General features: G+C 42.5%; 1 protein-coding gene across 3 annotated transcripts in view; it reads left to right on the forward strand.

The window, feature by feature from the left end:
* GATB (glutamyl-tRNA amidotransferase subunit B) overlaps positions 1–15,197 on the forward strand; it is a 224,983-nt gene that overhangs the window by 95,072 nt on the left and 114,714 nt on the right. For all 3 annotated transcript variants that reach the window (XM_030191645.1, XM_030191644.1, XM_030191643.1), the window contains exons 7-8: positions 4,231–4,344; positions 9,736–9,820. In XM_030191645.1, coding sequence (XP_030047505.1) covers positions 4,231–4,344; positions 9,736–9,820 — 199 coding nt within the window. The remainder of the gene's footprint in view (positions 1–4,230; positions 4,345–9,735; positions 9,821–15,197) is intronic.

The raw sequence follows: 15,197 nt of genomic DNA on the forward strand, positions 1-15,197 counted from the left end.
AATTTCTTTCACAGTGACAGACCTGTACATATATTCCTTAGAGCACAGAATCTCAATCAGTACAATTCATGCAGTTTATAATAGTTCAATATCCAATCAATCCTGCATTTATAGACTCCCGGTGATTCCAGCCATAAACCACTTAGCTTCAATCCAGTCGTTATTGTGTTTACGCTGTCCAAGAAATCACCGGCCTTAACCCAACAAGGAGTCCCCGTTTCGCTTCCACTGCATCAGAGGTTAAATGCTCCATCTCAAATGCCAATCCTGTTTCTCTGCTGTACTCGAAAAACAACCATGTAACTGGACACAGAGGCGCCTCCATCCTTCTATAAATAGATCAAGCTCCTCCTTTTCCAATTCAAAACAACCAGTCCAAAGTGGTGCTGGCCTCCGATGTCACTACTCCACTGCTGCTCATCCTGAATCACAAGGAAAACCCCATGGTCCCATAACAATCTCTTTACTTTATAAAGACAGCCTCTCTCAAAAAAATGCTGACCACTCTACCTTGACGTTAAGTCCATCGGGTTCCGTCGAAGTAAAGAAAAATATCCACTTCTGTTCAGCCTGACGCAATATACAACTCATGTCTCCTCTTCTTTGTGAGGGCTTTAAATGCTCTAATACTGTGCATCATAGATTGTCAAACTGATGGTGCTCCGGCTACATCCGGTCGAAAGCCAACATTGCTACCACGGTAAGCTTTGTGCATCAGGGCCAGAGTTATAAAGACAGAGCACATACCATTATGCTTACCTGGAAGTTTTAAGGGTTTCCGTAGCCATCTGTCATAATCATCTGAAAATAAAATATCAGAAAAGAATCAGTTCTTAAAACAGATTAGAAAGAAAAGGAAGAAAGTAGATCTGTAACAGAACTAATATTTATATGATAACTATTCCTGAAATTGTCTGAGAATTCAGATGTAGTTCCAAGTTGCTTGTTGTTTCTGCTAAATTGAGAAACAGTTATCATTTTAAATTCACACACACATTTATTGTTTTAGTAAACGATAACTTATTAGTGTTTGTGCAGTTTAGCCATTTTTGCACATTGTTTCAGTTACAAAAGTATATTTTCATCTTTGAAACATTTTTACAACCTGATCCTATATAATAAAACTCACCCTCAACGTTCTGAGGACACTGACGTCACTGTCAGTTCCTGCGGGCACTTCCTTAGGGTTCAAAGGGTTCGTGGTGGTGAAGCCACCGAAATCACTGTGTCTGGGCCCCGCCCTCGCGTCAATCGTGATGACGTCGAGAGCGGAGCAATGGCGTCAAAGAGCGAGGGCGGAGCAATGGCATCAGTGGATGAAGGTGGCGTGCGTTGACGAGGTGCGGAGCAATGGCGGTGAGTGGGTTCAAAACGCCGAAGGGGTGGGTAGGGAGGGGGGGGTTCAGGAGGAAAACCTTGCTAGCGCCCGTTTCATTTCCTCCAGAAACGGGCATGTTTTACTAGTTTCAAAATAAAGTGTACATCATTCCTGTTAACATCATCTGACTGATTTGAATCTATCCAAATTGGTTAAACTTAAATTTGACCTACTCTCTTTGAAAGTTGTGCTTTGTATGAGGTACAGGTAAAAGCTGCACAACTACAAACATCTGGGTAAAGTAAGACGCACATAAATTTCAAAGAGAGGTGAGATGCAAATTTAAAGAAATTAACAGAGATCTACATTGTCAAATAGCAAAAAGTGTTGTGAAGACATCTTTAATCTACATTCCTCCCCCTCCCCCCAAAAAAACATTTTCTGCTAGTCCTTGCATGTGGTGTTTTTTCTTTACTGTATAGGAATGTCTTATTTGTTTTTGTTTTAATTGAATGAAATAGTTCCCGTATGAATTTATTGGTATAATACATTGTGTAGCTTAATGCTAGCATTTTGGTCCTTTTATATGTGATCTTCAGCTGCTCTTGTGATTGACTCCATAAGATGTCAAATAAATATTCGGAGTATGGCACAGAGCAGAGCGAGAGAGTCCCTGCACCAATTGATTTCTGTAGAGGACATTAGCAGCTAGAAAGCCTTGCTGCAGAAATTTATTTTCCCATTTTGTTCCGAAGGAATGATGGTGCTGTAGGTGGCTCATAATTCTTTTCTTTAGCATCTACTTTTTAGTTATTGGGTAGACGCACCAAAGAGGTTTTACTGTTGTTGGAGAAGAAAGGGACAGAGTTCATTTCCTTTTCACTCAAATGGCTCAATCAGAATGCAGTTTTCTCTTCCCTCAGATATACCACATCCACTTGACTCAGAAAATTGCCTAAGATGAAATGCTTTCCTGAACATGTTTAGCAGTGAAGTTTAATACAAACTCTTGGGAATACATAAGCATTTTAATTGGAAGAGGGGTCTGAGAGTGATTTATATGTGTGTGAACAGCAGCGGTATCTCTTAGACAGAAAAATTGGAGGGGGGGGGGGGAGGCAAGCCAAAATGACATTTCTGCACATCATACCCCTCTTTCCCTCCACTTTTAAATTAGCAATATAAGACACCATGACCTTCTATACATAAAGAAATCCTCCTCCCCTCCCTCCCCAGCCAGTGTTATCTACCAGGTAAAACACAATTATAACTGATACCCCCCCCCCCCCCCATCGTCCAACAGATTCTTCTTTGTGGAAGTGAAGTCTGGATTCTCTCTAGGATTTAGAGAGAATCGCAATATAAACCCAGCACCTCCATTTTTGTGTCATAATATAATATTCCCCAACATTGGACCTATACCCCTTACAACATACCATATAAAGCATCTTCAAACTGTGATTATCACCTCAGCAAAGCACATGCTGCTTCTACTGCTAGACACTTTGTTTAAAGCAGACAGGTTGTTGTTCATGTGGTGACCCTACAGGATTCGGAGACCATTAGTCTTGAGTTTTTTTAATTTTGGGTGACAAAGGCTGTTGGTGGCCCTTGCCCCATAGCCTACTTTCAGAATAGTCCAGACACTTTGCAAAATAACATAAGCGTGCAAAAAGACACTCAGAAACCTATATAGGAAACTTATCACACCATAACAGCCCTAACACCTATGAAAAGACAGTGCTATAAAAGAAACATTACACTGGGCTTTAGAGCACCAATATACTTATTACTAGGAAACTAGAACAAGCTGGACTGTTATAGCATCTTCTCTGTCTCGCCCTCCGCCACCACCATCACCTCTAATCTCTCTCCCACCTGCCATCCTGCATTCCCTCCTGTCACTCTCTTTTTTCCCTGTTAGCTAGCTTCCCCTCTCTTGTCTGTCTTCCCCTCCACTATCCTCTCCTGACTCCACTGACAGTGGTGACTCTCCACTGAGCAGGTATGCTGCACTGCTGCCTCGGTCCGCCTCAGCGCTCCTCTGACTTCCAGAGCAGGAAGATGCCGCATTGGCCACATGGGGGCTAAGCTCGCTCCGCCAGTGCATGGGGCATATGTTGCTCATCGGGGCGGCAGAGTCGTTCCGCAGGGAGTGGATGATGGTAGGGGTTTGTGGATTCTCTCACACAAAACTTTTTTTTTCCTTTCAAATTGCTGAAAGCACAGCATGCTTGCTGAGAGAAACCAGCTCTGCAGGGCACGTTCTCATATAGTTGTCTGTAGGGAAAAAAGGGAGGGGTGTTGGTAGGGGGTTTGTGGATCCTCTCACACAAAACTTTTTCCTTCCGAACTTCTGAAAGCACAGCATGCTTGCTGAAAAGCTGAGAGAAACCAGAAAGAACTCAAAAATGAAATTGCTGATCTGCTGTTACTGATCTGTAATTGGTTGTTAAAATTGTCCATAGTACCTGAAGATTGGAGGGTAGCCAATGTATTGCTGATGTTTAAAAAGGGTTCCAGGGGAGATCTGGGAAATTACAGACTGGAAAGCCTGACGTCAGTGTCAGGCAAAATAGTAGAAACTATTATCCAAGTTTCCAGGTTTAATCAATATTTGATATACCGCTCATTCAGGGAACCATGCTAAGCGGTTTATTATAAAGAATAAAATTATGGAGCACATAGATAAACATGGTTAGTATTGTACCTCACCTGTTTTTGTCAAAGCTAATTTGCATTCTCCTGGTAGATGGAAATTGGTCTTGGAAGTGGAACATCACTATTGCAACTTAGATCTTAAATATTTTAAAAAAAAGTTTGATTCAGAATTTTGTTAGCACATAAGACTTTTATGAAGATTGTAAAAAGAAAGAGGAAGCCCTCACTGATGACACCTTTTTTGCTTACAGAGGGACAGCTGAGGGTTGATGCCAACATATCTGTCCATCGCCCTGGTGAGCCTTACGGAGTGCGAGCCGAAGTAAAGAACATCAACAGTGCTCGATTCCTGGCAAAAGCCATAGGTAAAGATTTATTTTTCACTTCTTTAAAATACTTTCTCAACAGGTACCTCATTTTACTGCCATTCCTTCACTCTAGATTCTTTCTAAATTCTGATGCCCTTCCCTCATGTACAAAATAACAAAAAATATTTTTTCAAATATAAAAGGGAAACCATAAATTAAAGCCAAAACCAAAGAAAGTGCTTCCATTGCACTAACCATAAAGCATATCATTTACATGAAAATGTATATTTTCTTTCAATGATGGACCCTAAAAAAGGGGAAAACGCTTTAAAAGCAAGCGGCTGGTCATGTACTAAAGTGTGGTGAGTTTTTTTTTGCACTTGCCGCAGGTCCATTCTCCCCTCCTCCCTCCCTGTAGCCCATCTGATTCCCTTTCTGACATTACCCCCACAGCAGTTGATCCTCCGCCCCCCAACATCATTCCTCCTTCTGATCACCCAATATCACCTCTTCCAATCCCCTCTCCAAGCAACTCCCCTCCTCTGATCCAACAGTCACAACCCCCTCCTATATCCCACCCTCTGAGAATTCACCCTTCCTCAGCTTGACCCTCCCACAACCCTCCAAACCCCCTCTCAGGATCTACCTGGGAGGTCTCCATGGCAGTTGTGTAGTACTCTTCTGGTGGCGGAGTCCCTCTGCTGACCTCTGCCTGGAACTATGCTAGGATCAACAATGACCACCATGACACCTAGCAGTCATTTTGCTTCCTCTTCAGATGTCACTAAGGGCTAGATGCATCAACCAAACGTAAAAAATTCAAAAACGTTAAACTCCCTAACGAATTTGAAAAAAATGAAGCATGCACCAAAAAAACAAGTCGCACATGTTCGGTGAGGTATTGAAAAGTACAATGTATCAAAGATTCGTAATCCCCGTTGGTAATCGGCCCCTAAATCATGCGCAGAGCAGCCAAGTGTTATGCTGGCTGCTCTGCGCATGCCACAAACGTCAGAACAACAAGAAAAAAAAACCACGAAGTCGTGGCTCCCCGCTCCCCCCCTGCATCACTACAAAACTAAACATACCTCAAAAAAGGATCGGGAGGGGGCAAAGGCGCTCGTCAGAAGCGTCCTGTATGGACGGCCTTGCCCCCCCCCCCCCCCCCCCCCGAGATCGCCGCTGTTCCCTGCTTCCACCCTTTACTAAATTAAAAACTGAAAATTCGGCCTTTTTCCAACGAAGCAAGCAGCTAACGAAAACGGAATACAAAGAGTAACTACCATTGTAATGTGGGCGATTCGGGATGCACTAACAATACCGATGATCACACCGAATCATCTACCGCGACATATTAAACGTATGGTCAGAGCAGTCGTATAGGCCTGAGTTGTCATCTCCCCGCTGCCCCCTGCACCATAAAAATCAAAGCTGGCATGTTTAAACAGAAAAGTGGGATAAAAAATAAAAACACCACAAATACTGGCTCCCCGCTTTCCCCTGCATAAAATATAAAAGCTTTACAAACATCAAAAAGGATCGGGAGGGGGCAAAGGCGCTCATCAGAAGCATCCTGTATGGACGGCCTTGCCCCCCCCCCCCCCGAGATCGCCGCTGTTCCCCGCTTCCTTAGAAACTTACGTCAGAGGAGGCCGGGCACAGGAAGAAGGAGATAGACGTCGGTGGAGGCAGAAGCGATCGACGATCCGTTGTTTCATCCCGTGCAACGCCTTCACACACAGGTGAGAGGCGCTGCACGGCAGGTAAAGCAGAGGGGGGGGGGTCCGTTGGAGGGGGGAACGGCGGCGACGAACTCAGGGCGGGCGAGGCAAGGGGCGGAGGATGGCGGGAGGCGGAGCAGTGTTGGGAAAAGAAGAAGATTGAGACAGGAAGGGAAGGGGGCCCGGCGCTGCAAAAGTTTAGATTTTTATTTTCAGTTTTTAATTTAGTAAAGGGCGGAAGCGGGGAACAGCGGCGATCTCGGGGGGGGGGGGGCAAGGCCATCCATACAGGACGCTTCTGATGAGCGCCTTTGCCCCCTCCCGATCCTTTTTGATGTTTGTAAAGCTTTTATATTTTATGCAGGGGAAAGCGGGGAGCCAGTATTTGTGGTGTTTTTATTTTTTTTATCCCACTTTTCTGTTTAAACATGCCAGCTTTGATTTTTATGGTGCAGGGGGCAGCGGGGAGATGACAACTCAGGCCTATACGACTGCTCTGACCATACGTTTAATATGTCGCGGTAAATGATTCGGTGTGATCATCGGTATTGTTAGTGCATCCCGAATCGCCCACATTACAATGGTAGTTACTCTTTTGTATTCCGTTTTCGTTAGCTGCTTGCTTCGTTGGAAAAAGGCCTTTAATGCATGCAACGGTTAGGAATTTCCTTCGTTAAAGGGTTGTTAGAGGGTCGTTAAGGTTTAGTGCATCTGGCCCTAAGTGCAGCCACACTATTGGCAGTTGTGATATCTAGCACAAGGTACCGACTGTGCTGTCACAGCCTGCCACTCCTCTGACCTGCCCCTGTCATTCCTGGTTCCTGCTCCTACTCACATAAGGCAGGTAACACAGGTTTTTGTAGTGCACTGCTGGGGTCCATGCTTACTTCTACCCATGCTTGCTGCTTAATACAACTTAGTAAAAGAACCCCACAATGTTCAAATCCTTAACTCATCCTCAGTTTTTATAAAAATTCTGTTCTAACTTTAGATGTTGTAGTATCACAATCCAACAGCCATCCAACATGATATCATATTGGATTATATAATAATCAAATACTGGAACATCATTTTTATGGAATGCTTGTTTTTCACTGTTTCACATTACTTTTGTGTTAATTATTTGTGGCACTTTCTAGGATTAACAGGGAAAGTATTGATTTTTCTATGAGCCAGTGGCAAGTAAGGGTTTGAATACTGTATTTAAAGCTGCTTGCTTTTTAAAGTGTTTGCCCCCTAATTAAACAAACAATTTTTCCCACACTAAAACCCATGATATTGTACAGGCATTTCATGACTTTTATTCAGAATTATATAAATCTGAAAATGCATCAAGAACTAAAATGTTCTTGTCAAGTCTCCATACCCCAAATGGACAGAAGATCAAATTCTATATTTCTACTACTGCTTATCATTTCTATAGCGCTACAAGGTGTACGCAGCGCTGTACACTTGAACATGAAGAGACAGTCCCTACTTGACAGAGCTTGCAATCCAATTAGGACAGACAAACAGGACAAATAAGAGATAAGGGAATTACTAAAGTGGGAATGATAAAATACCGGTACTGAACAATTCTACATTTACAAAAATCAGTAACTGAAAAAGAAATTATAGAATCAACAATACAATTAAAGCTTGGGAAAGCTCCTGGACCAGATGGCCTAAGGAGAGTTTTACAAGACTTTTAAAAAGGTACTGTTACCACATCTTGATTCCATTCATTTCAATTCTTGTATCCTGCTAATATCCCCTTTCCAGGGTTCAGTGCGGTTTACATTCTAGGTGAGACAAAAGCAAATAGTGTTAATATGAGGTATGAGAAACATTAGAGACCATTGGTGTAATGCATGAGACTAAAAAGCATTTTCTTTGATTATGGCTTTCCTTATGGCTTGCAATAAGGAAGATGAGTGTTTGTGCATATCTTCTCCTGATGAAGTAGCGAAACAGAAAGGAATTCTTTGACTGTCGAGAGAGAGTGCTATTAGAGCCATGTTTGGTGAAGAAAATCTTCGAATATGAAAGAAATCTTTTGGATGTGAAAATGGGAGAAGCCATTTTTGATTGACACATCTCTACATAGATAGGAAGATATATTACAACGAGGATTGGCTCTGTGAAAGCGCTTTAGGTTCTTTCGCTGGATGAAGCTAAGTAATTCTTCGTTTTTTGGAGTGAACCATCTATGTATTATAGGTTTTTTTCTCCTGACAGCATACTTTTTGATTATTTTGAAAATTAATCTTCCTGGAAAAATCCCTGGACATCTGTGGGGGAGGGAGGCGTTCCTGAACAACCAGAGCGCAGGTCCTTCACAATCTGTTATTGGCAAAAAATGTTCATCAGGTAACACCGCTCATGTCATGCCCATGAAACGCCCCCTCTGGGAACTTTTTCTTTTCGGTGACTAGCGGACTTGGACATTTGTGTTTGATTATGCATTTCAGAAGCTTTTCTGCAAGAAATAACTAGATCTACCTGTTAATGCCATTTTTTGGACGGGTTTCTGTGTTTCGAAATTTAGCCCCAAAATGTCAGCAGTGTCAAAAAGATGGAGGATAAGGGACTTAAGGCTGGATTCAGTAAATGGCACTCAAAATTTGGTGCTGAACGGTATTCTGTAGTGGGTGTTCTAGGATTAGCACCCTTTATAAAATAGCGCATAGCACCGGCATCCGCACTCAACTTTGGGTGCAAGAAGTTACACCAACTGAAACCAGATGTAAATCCTGGCACGCAAGTTGAATGCGGATCAGCAGTATTCTACAACAGTGTGCGCATTGTAAGAGAACAACCCAACCTGCCTGTAACCTCCCATAGCCACGCCCCTTTGCAGATCCACGTGAAAACACTTAGACACTATTCTATAAATGGGTGCGAAAGTGTGTTTTTATGCTGTTCTGCTGTTTGTCCCTTTTTGGTGCCCTGCATCCATTAGAATGCTTTTCCACACTGAACATTTGGCGTGAAAGTAGCGCCTAACATTTGGCACCATGTATAAAAGAAAAAAATCACAGGGAAGAACAGAGATGACTGTATTTGGGCTTTTTCAGACCCTCTAAATTATCTTTAAAATAACTTGCCTTTCTAAAACTATGCTCAAAATGAGCATAGCTTTAGAAATGCAGGAGTGCCCCTGCCCTAAATAGGTCTTACATTGTAAATTAGTATCTGGGCAGTGGGGAATAAATTGACTTGCCCAAAGCTATAAGGAACATCAGTGGGAAAAACAGAAATTGAACCTTAGTTTTCCTGGTTTTCAGCTCATCTCTAACCGCTGGGCGCTAGGCCAGTCCTCTGTTGTGATTCACTTCTTAGTGGAAGCACAGGCTTTCTTTGGCTCAATCTTGCTTAGTATGGTACCACCCAAACCTGTCCTGGGAGGGAGCCTCCCAGTCAGCAGGGTTTTCAGGATATTCACAGTAATATCCTGAAACTTTGACTGGCTTGAGTTTCTCAAAAACAGGTCCAGGAAACACCTACGTTTGGGGCCTTATGAATTTCATCTATTTCAAGTGTAAAACAGTTACTTGGCGTATTAGCTAGTTTCACTGGTTCCTAATAGAGATTATCTACTGATTTCATTCAGAGTTAGCAAACATGTGCCTTACAATTTCTGTCCAACAGAGAAAAGCATTGATTCTCCAACAGAAAAACAAAACCTTGCTCTAAAAGGCAGAGCTCCAGTTTAACCGAGATTTAATGTCTGTTTTGTTTCTGCTAGATTATGAAATTAAAAGACAGACTGAAATCCTTGAAAATGGAGGAATAGTCCTGAATGAAACAAGAGCCTTTGATTTCAAACTTGGGTAAGATTATATTGCATGATTATCTTTGTGGTTGCAGTGTACAACAAGCAAGAGGCAAAGACTTCATTATATTGTCATGCAATTGCTCTTTATATCAAAGAGAACTGTCATGTTATTTATTTTTTTGTCAGGCACCCATAAATTAATTCCTGTTGGGCACAGGTTTCCTAGTGTGGAAATAATTTAAGCAAGCAGGTTCAAGAGGGGCAATTGGCTAGCATGGGTTACTTACCCCAGCTTGTCGCATTTGACCTCATAGATCAAATTTTTTTTTTCATTTGTGGCAGGGCTTGTGAACACCAAATATATCCGCATGCTTGAAGCACTCCACTACTGTTATAATATTCCCTACCTTGGTAGAACACTGTTCATGTTGGCACCTGGGAAGGAGAAAATGGGATCACGTGTGACAGTGGATTAATGTTAGCTAGAGGCTTGGTTCTTAACATTTGAGATACGGTGGGACTCATTTTCAAAGCACATGGGCGTCTCAAATGGCAACAACAACAACAAAAAAATCCATCTATCCAAAACATCCAAATTGCAATTTTGGAACAACAGAATTTGGACATCCTATACTGCAGTTTGTCCAAATAGCAAGGGGGCATGTTCTGGGCCTGCTTTGGGTAGGACTAAGGAGAGCCCAAAATTAAGACATCCAACAGCAATAATCGAATAGGAAGAAACATCCAAGTCTAAAAGGGATGTTTTTATTTAGACCTGTTTCAGTCATTTCCAGGGTACAAAAAGGTGCTCTGATTGAGCAGCTGACCACTGGAGAGAGTACTACTACTTTACTTATTATTTCTATAGTTCTACTAAACGTGAACAGCGCTGTACACTAAACATATGAGACAGTCCCTGCTCAACAGAGCTTAAAATCTAATCAAGACATACAGGACAAATAAGGGAAAAAGGAATTACTTAAGTTGGGAATGATAAAACAGACATGGGTATTTAGGCGCAAAACAGATACACTCTGTTTTGGGGTACCTGATACTTAGTGTAAGTTATAACAGAATTGGGTCCCAACCAGATTAGCACTGGTTGAGAAGTGTCAGAAGTGAATGTATCACCCCTTATCCTTAGATCCAAGCCCACTGTGCCAAAATAATAAGAAATTAACTCCACACCAAATATTACAAAAATAGGATCTTATTTATTTACAGTAGCAGCAAATGACATAGAATAAACAGGAATAAAGACAATCCTATTATAAAGATAGCTTGGAGTAAAGGTATTTAAATCCCTAACTAGACCCTATACAGAGTCTCTCTAACCCCAGGAGCACTATGCGTGGATGCATGGCACACATACAACCTGATGTAGTCCTTCAGATGTCAGTCTAGTCCAACGCAGAGTCATGCCCCTCGGATATGATATTGGCAGGAGGCAGCTAACCGTGGCAAGAGCTGCCTTTTATGGAGAAACTAGTAAAAAAGGCCCGTTTCTGAGACCAATGAAACGGGCGCTAGCAAGGTTTTCAGCGGAGTGTGTATGTTTGTCAGAGTGTGTGTGAGAGTGACTGTGTGAGAGAGAGAGAGACGGAGTGAATGTGCGAGTGTGGGTGTGTATGATATAGTTTGAAGCTATCTGTGTGAGAGCGTGTGTGTGAGAAAGAATGAGAGTGTGCGGCAGGGCCCCCCCCTCTGTCAAGGTGTTTTGGAAAAGAAGCAGGAGATCCCAAGGGGTCACGTTGTGACGCGAGGGCGGGGCAGACACTCTTGGAGAAGAAGCGATCTACACCATGACACATTTAGAATGTTGGGAAACTTGAGGCTTCATTAGAATGTTGGAGGTGTGTTTTATATAGAGAGATTGGGAGCTTTATCTCTGTTAACTGACGTATGTTCTATCCTTGAAAAACATAAACAAGTAGCTCCAGGTGTCCTGCATTGATGTCAATTCTGATAACAGCTTGCTGTATTGAAGTCCAGTCTGATAACCTGTGTCAGTGTTGATAAGAGCTTGATTGTCCTGGAACATCGTGACCTTATCAGCAGCTTCTGTCCAGTAAACAAGAGTTGTTCTTCTTCTGTTAAACTGGATGTCTTCACAATGTCTTAGAGGAAATGTCTGAATTTGCACATTATAATCAGGTTCTTAATGCTGGATTGTTCCATGTATGAAGGACCATATATTATGAAGGACCATATATGTCATGTAGGTCCATATAGTCACATGGATGACTGCACATAGTGCTACAGTAGCTTTGCTTGTACAAGTACTGAACAAATGAATAGAAATTAGGAGTTAAAAGCAGCTTCAAAAAGATGGGCTTTTAGCCTAGATGTGAAGACAGCCAGAGCTGGAGCTTGACGTACTGACTCAGGTACTGTATTCCAGGCGTATGGTGCAGCCAGATAAAAGGAACGGAGTCTGGAGTTGGCAGTGGAGGAGAAGGGTACAGATAAGAGAAATTTACCTGATGAATGGAATTTCTGGGGAAGAGTGTAGGGAGATATAAGAGTGGAGAGTACTGAGGAGCTGCAGAGTGAAGGCACTTGTAAGTCAGTAACAGGAGTTTGAATTGTATGCGGAAATGGATAGGGAACCAGTGAAGTGACTTGAGGAGAGGGCTAATATGAGCATAGCAACACTGGAGGAATATAAGTCATGCAGCAGAAGTTTGAACACATTGAAGGGGAGAGAGATGGCTTAGTGGGAGACCTGTGAGAGAAGCAAGTTGCAGTAGTTTAAGTGAGAGATGATAGAGTGTGGATAAGGATTTTGGTAGTGTGTTCAGAAAGGAAGGGATGAATTGTGGTGATGTTATAGAGAAAGAAACCACAGGTTTGAGCTGTCTGTTGGATATGTGCAGTGAGAGAGGATTCAAAGATTATCCCAAGGTTACTAGCTGTTGAGATAGGGAGGACGAGAGTGTTATCCACAGAAGTAGAGAATGGGGGAAGAGGAGAGGTGGGTTTAGGGGGAAAGATAAGAAGCTCAGTCTTGGCCATGTTTAGTTTCAGATGGTGGTGAGACATCCAGGCAGCAATGTCAGACAGGCAGGCTGAGATTTGGGCCTGGATTCCTGCTGAACTTTTTGCTGTGGAGAGGTAGATCTGGGAGTCATCAGCATAAAGTTGATATTGAAAACCTTGGGAGGAGATCAGAGCACCAAGGGAAGAAGTATAGATGGAGAAAAGAAGAGGTCCCAGGACAGAGGTCTGAGGTGCACCAACTGACAGTGGGATATAAGTGAAGGAGGTTCCAACAGAGTATACACTAAAAGTGTGATGGGAGAGATAAGAAGAAAACCAAGAACAGAGCCTTGAAATCCAAGTGAGGACAGTGTATCAAGGAGTAGGTGGTGATCAACAGTATCAAAAGCAGCAGATAGATGTAGAAGGATGAGGGTAGAATAGAGACCTTTGGATCTGGCCAGGAACAAGTCATTGGAGACTTTAACAAGGGCTGTATCTGCTGAATGTAGAGGGCAAAAGCCAGATTGAAGTGGATCAAGAATAGCTTGAGATGGTTCTGGGGGAGGGGGGGGGGGACTCTTCCTTAATGCCTCAGTGGCCCTCTCCCTATCCCATGAAAGTGAAACCAGAAAGGAATACCGGGCACTATGACAGTATTATAGACTTTTGAATAAAGCAGGAAGCAGGTCTGAGAAGTAGCCTACTGGTCACTGCAGTGGACTATAAACCAGAGACCCAGGTTCAATTCCCACTTTAAATTATGAGCCCTCCAAAAACAGACAGCTGTACCTAAATATTTGACACCTGCAAGCCTGAAAGCTATTGAGGTGATGTACAGTAGGTATTTTTCTGTGTCTAGAGGGCTCAGCATTTAAAGTAAGAGTTGTAGTGGGGTATGAACATTGTAGCCATGGTTTACACTCCACGGCACTGACCACTAGGTTGCCCCTCTGATACATAAGGATGTCTGTGTGGCCATTTCTGTAAAAATGCTGCCAGAAAGATGTCCTTGTCCCTGAATCTTTGGCATATATAATTTGGATGTCGCACTTTGTAAAAATGATTTTATTTTGGACGTTTTCACATATTTTTCAAACAAGAAACCCCATCATATTTCCTGTTCAAAAATAGCTATGAGATGGAGGATTTTTGGGGGGACATTATGAGTAGGATGTCCTAGTTCTGATTTGGACATCCTTTTGAAAATGCCCCTCTGTGTGAATGAAATAAATGTTAAACCTAACCACATAGGAAATGACATTTGATAAAAACCAAAATGGCCCATCCTATCTTTCCATTTGAGATTAGTCCATTTTAAGTAGGTGTGCATGTAAATTCCCATATGCAAACCAACACTGAGTATGCCCCCACTCCCCTAGTCTTTTACCTGACTTCTCAATCCTTTTTTTTACTACTGCTGGCCATATCTATCCTGGACATGTTCATACTTTGCTATTCTTATGGTCTCCTCCATGTTCACTTGCTGGCCTTCAACTTTTCTTCTCATAGCACCAATATTTAGGCCAAATACACAAGCCCCATGCTGTATCTTGTTAATAAATTTTGAAATAAGCTTCATAGCCAATCAAGGTTAGTGAAGATGTTGTAAAAGAAAAAAACCCAACTACCTCATGCTTATTTCAACCATGATCCTTCCATGCAGGTCACTCTAGGGGGAGCATTGTTTCCAAATTGGTTTGTTTTGCGCATACCTTAACAATAATGAAACTTGTTCCTAAGCCAGGGTATATGGTGTGTGATTTCAGTCACTCAGATTTACTTGTTAATGCTTACCATAGTAGTTGCATTGTGCCAAAGGGAGCTTCCTTCTGGAGTTCATAAGATTTAATATGTACGGTATAGGTAACCCCCTCCCCACCAACCCGCATCCCAACTCCCTGACAACCCCCTCATCCAATGTCCAGTCAAACTCCAGAATCTCGAGGGACACACTTTGGTTCTTCAGTGCCCCCCTTTCACAACCACTCCCCTAACCCCCATACTTAGCTAATTCCAAAATAGTGGTGGGATGAGTCCATTTCTCTTTTTCCGGGTCATAACGGTTATGGAGATGATTTCTCAGCTGTGACACGCACACCATCCAGTGATTCAAAGTGGGTCCATGGGTCTGCTTCCAGTGAGCCGCTATCTCACACTTAGCCACTGCCAAGTGCTTCAACCAGACTTGGCACCTCAATCCATTCTTGTTGCCGAGGCCCAACAAACAGGATTTAGGATGCAAAAGAAACCTCTTGCCCCAACCATTCACCAAACACTGTACCACTGAGACCCAGTATGGCTGAATCTTCCCGCATTCCCACAAAATATGATAAAAGGTACCTTTAGCTTCTAGACATCACCAATGTACATCAAGGGTTATATGTGGAAACATAGCTTTCAATTTGACAGGCATATAAGATGAAAACCACCTTATACGTGTTTTTCTTAAT

This window comes from Microcaecilia unicolor, chromosome 2, assembly GCF_901765095.1.
Source record: "Microcaecilia unicolor chromosome 2, aMicUni1.1, whole genome shotgun sequence".
NCBI lineage: Eukaryota > Metazoa > Chordata > Amphibia > Gymnophiona > Siphonopidae > Microcaecilia > Microcaecilia unicolor.